Raw genomic sequence first — 9778 nt, forward strand, 5'->3', positions numbered from 1 at the left:
TTCCTATATGTGTTATGATTTATGTGTTTTTTGCTTCAGAACTGAATAAACTGTGTTGGATTGAGAGATTGGTTGGCATGCTTGATAACTGTAGAGTTTAGTGCTGTTAGCGAGATGATGTTTAACTACGAGGTGGAAGACGATGACATTCATACATTAAGGCACAAAGGGAGAGTTTATGGTTTGGCGTCCTTCACATTATCTCAATTCCCTCAAAAATGTACAGCTAATTCGTCAACGGGGTTACAAGATATATCGGGAAATACCGCAAATTGTTTGCAACAACTGAATTATGTTAATACTTTAAAGTAACCTATAGTTTATTAGTTTAACCCTAAAGTTTAGGTCGATGCAGATAGCAGAGAGACTGCCAAGACCGAGAGAGTGATGATATCTTTTCCCAAAATATATTAAATATGTTTTATCGTATTGCATACCGTACTATTTAGCGAGTTAACGCATACCGCATTTCCCATCAATACCATGCAGCCCTATTGACTGAAACATTTAAGTAAAAAAAATCCCTTGCAATTTTCCTTTGCAGAATTACTGATGCACAATAAAGGGTTGTTTAGCAGACAGGCAACTTCGTTCTCGTTTTTTTTTTAAAGGCTGAATGTTTGTGCTTTTCATTGAAGCTTTGATTTTGATTCCATGCAGCCTTGTCTTTTAAGAAATTATGTAAAAATGTGGTCAAACCTTTTGCCGGGGCACTTACATGTACCTAAAGACAATAATACACACAGCAGAGGTCTTCGCGGCTCCACTTAAGGGGGTCGCACACCGGCCGTGCAGCTCAGCGTTGCGTCTAGGACAACTCGGAGGTACCGTAAACCGGAAGTGCACATTAAATAGCACAAGCTTCGCCAGATAGCGTCTACTTTAAAATGCAAAATATACGTTAGCAGCCAATGTTAACCGTTAATGATTTGGGACAAATATGATGTTATTTAATGTTAAACTATGTGAGTGGTGCGACAGGGATTTGAGCAGCTTCCTGAGTCGTAGCTGGATTGCGCAGACAGGCGCCACATGTCGGCGCCGGTGTGCGTATACTCATAGAAAGCAATGTGTTCGAGTTTTTTAGAATGGAGCGGTGCTGCGCGTCTTGTGCGCGACCCCCTTGAGATCCAAAAACGCGAGGGCCGACCTGAGCCCAGAGCAGGTTCGGGTCTAAAAATTTCACATGTAACTTGGGTATAATAATAGAGACCTCGGGTAGTTTAAAATGAATGTGTTTTTGCCGAACGGACACGAGACGAACCGAACTCTCTTGCATGTGTGCATCGAGTCCTTTTCCAACCCCTCCTCTGTTTGTCAAGAGCGCTTACGACATCGTGTGGCTGGTGGTAGGTATTTTCATTAATGCAGACTTGTCAATAAATTTTTAATGCACATTTTAGCGGTTACCTTTGTGTTTTCATCAGACAACAAAGAAAAATAAATGGAGCAGCGTGCCAAATTGGATGCGAGGCCAACCGGGTTTCTTTCTGTCTGACTGGTGCATGCTGGTGCAACACACATCAGTGCCGGTTACATTCAGGTCAGACTCTGGTCTCATTTTCCAGGTTTGTCTCGGATCAGGTCTTTCTTAAAAAAAAAAGATGATTGTGTAAAAAGTGATTCGGGTCATTTTTGGGTCAGGTACATTTCTTTGGACCCGGGAAGACCTCTAACACACAGTAACCATTATAATGATTACTAATAAGTATTACAAAAAGGTTTGGATGAGCCCTCAATCTCAAATTAACATGTTGACATCTAAAATTGCGTTTTTAACGTAATATTTATGTTTTTAACATAAAAACCGTGCTGTTAATGAAAATTACTGAGACTATTAGGTGAGTAGCAAGTTACTTAATGTGATGCTCAACAAAGACAAAAATTTTGCTCAACGTAGAAAACACTAGAAATATCTGTGTGTATAAACACTGGCTATTGTGAAAATCTCACACACCGGCGCACAAACAGTCTGTTTTTGTTCAGTAATCTGTAAGTGCGATTTACACGCTTGGCACCAGGTGGCAGTAAAGAGCACACAGCAGCGACATGATTGACAGGTAGAAGAGGGCAAAACCAGCCAGCTGGGAAGAAGGGCCAGACTGAAGAGTGGGTGGAGCCAGGGAGAGCAAAGCTTCAACCAGCCTGAAAACACACATGACCTCCCCTTTCAACACATCTCCTGCTGAACACAAACTATCCTGTCCCACAAAACCAGGAAAAGCAGGGAGGCAAACGAAATGAGCGGTTGAAATGAGGGGTTGATGGGATGTGGAGTGTTTTACAAAGTGAATAGGACAAGAGAGAAAGAGAGAGAGAAAGTGTTAGTGGTGTTAGACACGGAGGCGTTAAACGGAAGAAAGTTTCAAGTCAGTATGAAACAATACACAACCCATTTTGTTAAAGTTAGTTCTAGTTATTTTTTAAACCAGGTTAATTTAAGACTTTGCTTGAGATAATGTAGATAATAGCTTGGAGATTTAATTACAGGGAACCAGAGGTAGATACCTGAGGGACTCCAATTCTGCGACACGCCTCTAGGAAGTTTTCTACGTTCCGTCGACACTTGGCCATCGTCAGTTTGGGCTGGGGACAAAAAAACAAGAAACATATATATTTATATGCACACAGAAACAAAATAAATGCTGCTATCTACAGAATAATAGGGCTGCAACAACTAATCAATAAAATGATAATAATCGTTCATGAAAACAGTAACAGTACACATATTCATACCCAACCATTTCCAGGGTTTTCCGCAGCACTTTGCAGTTCGGGCGGCCCACCTAAGCTGGGAAACCCTACCACCATAACTAGGTTGTCCAAAAAGAATAATTTTGCAGCACAAAAGGCCGTCAAGTGCATCTTTACACGCTTTACACCGCGAGCGGGCACGTGGGCCACACGGCCTAAATGTTCTACAACATCTGCTTCAGTTTGTGTTTATTAACCCTTTAGTTTCACTTCATCACGCAGCTATTTTCGTTTGAGGTATCTGTTAAAAACATTTAATTCATTAATAATCTAGTATGTGTTCATTTTCTGTCATAGTTTATTCAAAAATCAGTTTTATTTTAGTGTTTTTAAAACTATTTTCATCATGACGCGTACACCTTTGATTGTCACGCACCACCCACCGCCCAACCCTACCACCTTAACTAACAAATTTTCTGCGGGAAACCCTGATTTCGGTACAGGACTTTTGGATCGCTTCACATGCAGCAAATGCAATCTTTAGAGAAATATTAGACTTTCATAAAAAAAATTTGGGATAATTTACTCACCCCCATGTCATCCAAGATGTCTTTTTTGGTTCAATCAAGAAGAAATAAAGTTTCTTGTGGAAAACATTTTAGGATTTTTTTTCATTTAGTGGAAACCAGCGCAACCTTGCTTATTACATAATCACGCTGAAAGGTCAACCATGACGTATGCAAAACTACCGCTCCAGTGTTTACAAGTGTGAAGAAAGAGGACCGTTCTGATGTTGTTGTATGTGGCATGATATTAATTAATGTCTTTGTGTCAGTTTATTGTTTAAAATCGTCCACAAGTGTAATGCTAAGGTCACGCTGGCGCTTCACACGGCTAGTGCAAAATGAGAAGTTGTTATTTAAAAGTACTTTTTTTTGCAAAAAGAAAACTGCAATTTTAAACTGCATTGAAACTGTTGAGGTCCACTATATGGAGAAAAATCTTAAAAAAAAACATCTTAGATGGCATGGGGGTGAGTAAATTATCAGTTTTTTTTATTAAAGTGAAATAAACAGTAGGCTTGTTTTACGTGTGGAACTTACTTTTAATCCCATAGCGCAAGTTTGTTTAGCAAAGCCGCTAAAGGCAAACGCGTTTTTCAATCCACTGCGCTACCTTTCCATTGCTTTTTTATGTAAACATGCACTAAACGGATGTGTTTGATCGTTACGTGTAGGTCTTGCATCTTTTATTAACAGCATCACATGCATGAGCGTCAAGTTTTAAGACGCTGTGTCAATTCAAAAGAATTTAAACGTTTGCAGGCTTATCATTGTCAGGTCCAAAACAGTGGCCAATCAGGAAACCTCAGAGGCGGGACAAGTATTGCAAGGTTTTGTTAACAGTAGCGAGATGGCATTGAAATGTCCGTTATTCCCTTATGTTTTATTCTATTTAGAATTTATTTATTTCATTTAAACCAAGCAGGTTAAAATTTTTATGTTTACAAATTTTAAATATAAATGAAAAGTCATTTTATGTTTTGTATTTCTTTCCCCAACTGTACCGAAACTGAACCAAACTGTGGTCTAAAAACCGAAGTACATACCGAACCGTAAAGTTTGTATATCGGTACACTCCTAGTAAATAGTGCTCAACGAATGTCATTATTGAATAACCCATTCTGTGATGTCATTTGCCCACCGCACCACTACAACAACGAGAGCTGCGCGTCTATAAAGTCAAGCACATCTGTTCCAAACAAAGATACTTATATTAAAGGAAAACACCACAGTTTTTCAAAATTTCACTATGTTCTTACCTGAACTTAGACGGATTAATACATAGCTATCTTTTATAAATGCGTGCACTTGTAGTCTTTTTACAGCGCGTAGTAAAAGTATTAGCATTTAGCTTAGCCCCATTCATTCCTTAGGATCCAAACAGGGATGAATTTAGAAGTCACCAAACGCTTCCATGTTTTCCTTATTTAAAGACTGTTATGAGTAGTTACACAAGTAAGTATGGTGACACAAAATAAAACTTTTGTTTGGACACATAAAAATGAATGGGGCTAGGCTAAATGCTAACACATTCAACACTGTACAAAGATTAAAAGTGAAATATTGAAAAACGGTGGTGTTTTCCTTTAAACAAACAAATAAAAGTTTTATTAACAATCATTGTCCTTATTTGATTAATTGTTGCAGCCCTACACAATAACATGACAAGATTCACACACCACTGCCGGTGAGGGTACATGGATGCTGGGTATGGACCGAGGACGCACGTGATTGGCCAGATGGCACAAGACAACACCATCAGTCAGAGCTGCCCCAAGATCACTGGGCAGAGACACCTTGAGTCGACACTCGATATTCTACAAAAAAAATTACAAAATGAGAAACTCTCAAGACCACAGCAGTCAAACAATACAATGTGCCTGAAAGGAAAAAATGTTAGTTTATTATTATTCAGAAATTAAATAAACAGAATAAATTGTTTTTAAGTGCAAATAAGCCAATTTATAGTGTCAAGATGAATGGAAGAGGAGGGTCTTGTAATGTTTTTAAAGACACACCCTTCTCAGTTGTTCGATCAGTTCCGCCTCTTCTCCTGTTGGGGCTGGGCTCTGTGTGGGTGTGGTTTCCACAGGCTCCGCCCTCTGCACGCTTGATTCTCCTGCTAACAACAACATTGAATTTGTGATAAAAGTGATGAAAATGTCAGTACTTAATTCTCAGTACTCAATATGCATAGCACATAATAAAACTCAATAGTCTGCAGTGCATTGTGAAAAGCACTGTATAAATAAATATTAAAATTAAATTCTGTTATTGCCTACAGACACATTTGTCCATTTGTACAACTTTTAACTTGGTATAAACACTGATCTGATCCCCATCCTCCAGTGGCACACATTTATGTGTTTAATCATGCATAGTGACATCACTAACACCCAAACAAATCTCTGCAGCAGGTAAACATACCTTTTTTCTTCTCCTCTCGCTGACTCAGACGAAACAGGTAACTCTCAGGTCGTTGGATGGAGCTGCGCGAAGGGGACGGGGCAGTAGGGCTTGGGTAACTGGGGGATTGAACGGCTGTGGAACAGACAGGAACTCGAGTCACAACGTTGCACGAGGTGTGGGTTTGACAAGGAAAACACACGTACGGCAAGAGTTTATGATTTAAACAGAAGCATACCAGTGGGAGACAGCGAGGCAAAATCTTCACCTTGCTAATGATGACAGGATTTGTTCGGCAAGAATTGGAGAGAAAATAATGAAAATCAAATCAGTTCATTAAATAAATGACACTGTATCTATGACAAAACACTTCTGGATGACCTACATCTATATGAATTCCCCAACCACTTAATAAAATGAGATTTGTGACCCTGTCCGTAAAATACAGGTTAAAGTCTCAATTTAATTATGAGATTTGATGCTTAAAAGTTTGATTTCAATCATTGATTTTCAATCTTTGAAAGATATAATGCGAATAAAATAAAATCAACGAGCTTTTTTTGTTTTAGCAGATGAACTACAGAAGCAGCAAGCGGTGCAGTGAAAGCGGTGCAGTACCTGCGGCATACAGGAGGGGGCGACAGCTAAAGCAGAAGACAAAGATCCATCCAGTGCAACAGCAGAGAGAGACTAACCGGCACAGAAATATGAGATTTAAAGAAACAGAACATCAAGAAAATAATAAATAATGAAGGCAGAAAACTAATAGAGAGTTTAAGAAAGTGTGAGACAAAGAATTCCTCATTTATTACTACAAATATTTCACAAATTAAAGATGTGAAGAGTACACACTATCAAAGATATCACAAGATTGTGCACTGTTATTACTACAACTATAAATAGGCAGTCCCTCCAGGATTTCCAACACAATCTCAAGGCAAGTCATGTTATAGTCACAAAATATTTGATTAAATTATTTGTGTTCATGAACACAATTTTTCGTGCCATTGAGCACAAATGTATTTTTTGTGTCACTCAGTACAAATTTCTATAAATAGTTTTTCATGTCCGTGGCACAACTTTCTTTTTCGTGTCATTTTACATTTAGTTTTCTCATTATTTTTTCATATTTTTAAATATTTGTTGCTTGGGGTTAGATTTAGGTTAGGAAAATCGTGTCCATAAACACAAATAAATGTATAAAATATTTCGTGACTATAACACCACTTGCCTTGAGATTGGGTTGGGATTTCGTGCCTTTTTTTATCGTATTTTTGCGATGGTAACTTTCAGAAATTTGCGTTGAAAAAATTAATTTTTTCTCAAAAAGCATACAAATGCTTGCATAAGGTTAAATTAATATTAAGAAGTTCTCAAGAAATGATATAATTAAGTAAACAGTCTGTGATAAAATAAGAACAGAAAAACAAAAGAAAATATGAAAAATAAATACAACTTCACGATACAACTACAATGTTTGTTTTTGATTATAGAAGGTTTCATCGGACGCATGTGCGGTGATGCGATACACGTCTGGCCCAAACTTCTTGTTTTAGTTTTTTAAATGGTCTGACTAGTTGCTAAACTGAACTCTTGAACAAATACCTCGTTGAAAATAACAAATGTTTTGGTGTCCTATGTTGTTTATTTTGCTCATTATATAAATAAACTATGTTTAAAGTACTTTGTTGTCATTTATTCTTAGCGGAGGTACCGGAAGTTACGTGTTGACCACGAAAGCCGCTTGTTTATGTTGTTACTGCTGATACCGTCTATACCATGGGCTGTTGGAATGCTTTATTCTGATTGGCTGAGAAATGTTCCCTGGGTGTTGATTATTTTTTCTGTAAATCGCATACCTAGCCTTTTAATTGTCTTAAAAATAGGCATCAGAGCAATGTTTGTGGTAACCTTGGTAAAGTATAAGAGAAATAATTGCCTCCGGACCCGGTCCTTTGAATTATTTGAAAATAATGCACCAGTTTATAAAAACCAGATCGCCAGGATGATTTAAGGAAAATGTTATTAAATAATTAACATAAAGCCGAAGGTATACAACGGCCGTACACATACGCATGACGTCTTTTCATAAAAATTTGAACATGAAATTATTTGTATCGTGTACGCGTCGAACACGTCATACTCTGGACACTTGCGCACGCGACACGGACGCGAAAAAGAAAGTATATCCGGCCATTAACTCTTTCGCCGCCATTGACGAGATATCTCGTCAATCAAGAGAAAACGCTTCCCTGCCAATGACGAATATTTCCGTCTTTCTGCAATACCACTATTATCCACCGGGCGGCGCCCTTCTGCAACTTTTTAAACCCGGAAGTATTGCCCAATGGCAAGCGGCTGCATGTCCGTGTCTGTTTTAAAATCGCTCTGAATGGGATCTCTATGAAAAGTCCGTCACAAAAATTTTATTATCTCTGCTTTTTGCTCAAAATGTGGTGTTTTTGCAGAAACCTACCCATATTCAAAAGCTGATTACAAAAGAACCACTGAAAATAGGATGAAACTTTTTTTTTTTTTTTTTGAAAGCAGAGAGTCTGTTCTTTCATTTGGTATATTGTATGTTTATATATTTAAAGAAGAACATTTTCTGGAAGGCATTAAACTTTTGTTAAAATCATGAAAAACGCATGCGCTGGCTGGCAACTTTTTTTTAAAACGCTGGCGGCGAAAGAGTTAAAGTTTGATAAATGTTTGATATAAATAAAAACATATGAATCAAACCTGATCGCTGACACTGAATTTCCATTTTTTGTGTAGGTGGCACAACTTTCCTTTTCATTTCATTTTACATTTTGTTTTCTCTTTATTTTTTCAGATTTTTTAATCATTGTTGCTTGGTATCAGATTTGGGGTTTGGGTTAGGATGTAATTTTTATGTATTGGTTTCTACATGATTTTCTTTCCATTTTAAAACTATTTTCAGTTAGGGTTAGAGTCAGGGTTTGGGTTAGGATGTAATAGAAAGTCGATAAATGTTTGATATAAAAAGATTAGGCGTGTCACGTAATCTTTAAATTTTTAAGGTCGATCTTTAAAAAGTTTGAAAATGACTGACCTGCAGTAAAGCACAATAGTCCAAAACTACATTTCCCTTAACTGTGTGTTCACTTGTGTGCCCCGCCTTCCAGTTAAAAGAACCAATCATCAATTGATAAATGCTGATGATGCTCTGAAGGATGAGCTCTGTTTGGTGTCGTGTGAGGTGCTTGCCAACCTAGTAGCTAAAACAACCTTGATAAAGGTACAATTTGAGCTTAAAAGACAAAAGTAGTACAGTTAATGTCAGGTTTTATTATTGGTCAGAAATATATTGTTTAATTGTGATTTAAAGGGATAGTTCGGCCAAAAACGATATTAAACCCATGATTTACTCACCCCCAAGCTGTCCGAGTTGCATATGTCCATCGTTTTTCAGACAAACACATTTTCGGATATTTTAGAAAATATTTTAGATCTTTCAGTTGATTAAATGTAATTTTACGGGGTCCACCCATAGTCCACGACCTTCAAGTCCAAAAAAAGTGCGTCCATCCTTCACAAATTAAATCCAAACGGCTCCAGGATGATAAACAAAGGTCTTCTGAGGGTAATCCGCGCGGTGTTGTTGTAGAAATATCCACATTTAAAACTTTATAAACTAAAATAACTAGCTTCCGGTAGCGCCGCCATCTTAGACTCCTCTGTATTCAGGAGAGAGTATTAGCGTAGTGTACGCACTTTTCTTAGTGACGGATGACAAATTCGGAGGGCACAGAGCAGCAGCAGAGTAGCCTCCGTAGGCTGCGTAAGCGCTCATCCTGAATGCGGACACGACTAAGATGGCGGCGCTACCGGAAGGTATTTATTTTCGTTAATAAAGTTTTAAATATGGATATTTCTACAATAACACCGCGCGGATTACCCTCAGAAGACTTTTGTTTATCATCCTGGAGCCGTTTGGATTTAATTTGTGAAGGATGGATGCACTTTTTGTACTTGAAGGTTGTGGACTATGGGTGGACCCCGTAACATTACATTTAATCAACTGAAAGATCTAAAACATTTTCTAAAATATCCAAAAATGTGTTTGTCTGAAAAACGATGGACATATGCAA

The 9778-nt window shown here is 37.9% G+C and overlaps 1 protein-coding gene across 3 annotated transcripts in view; it reads right to left on the reverse strand.

The window, feature by feature from the left end:
* lrch3 (leucine-rich repeats and calponin homology (CH) domain containing 3) overlaps nt 1–9778 on the reverse strand; it is a 44371-nt gene that overhangs the window by 5521 nt on the left and 29072 nt on the right. The window contains exons 16-22 of one of the 3 annotated variants that reach the window (XM_065283704.2): nt 6282–6353; nt 5902–5935; nt 5685–5798; nt 5276–5376; nt 4937–5074; nt 2509–2586; nt 1597–2201 (exon numbers count right to left, since the gene is read on the reverse strand). In XM_065283704.2, the coding sequence (XP_065139776.2) occupies nt 2004–2201; nt 2509–2586; nt 4937–5074; nt 5276–5376; nt 5685–5798; nt 5902–5935; nt 6282–6353 (735 nt within the window). In that variant the 3' untranslated portion in view covers nt 1597–2003. Of the gene's footprint in view, nt 1–1596; nt 2202–2508; nt 2587–4936; nt 5075–5275; nt 5380–5684; nt 5799–5901; nt 5936–6281; nt 6354–9778 lie in introns of those variants that run through there. The other 2 variants (XM_065283703.2, XM_065283710.2) reach the window with 2 other exon arrangements.

This window comes from Paramisgurnus dabryanus, chromosome 9 (assembly GCF_030506205.2).
Source record: "Paramisgurnus dabryanus chromosome 9, PD_genome_1.1, whole genome shotgun sequence".
Taxonomy (NCBI): domain Eukaryota; kingdom Metazoa; phylum Chordata; class Actinopteri; order Cypriniformes; family Cobitidae; genus Paramisgurnus; species Paramisgurnus dabryanus.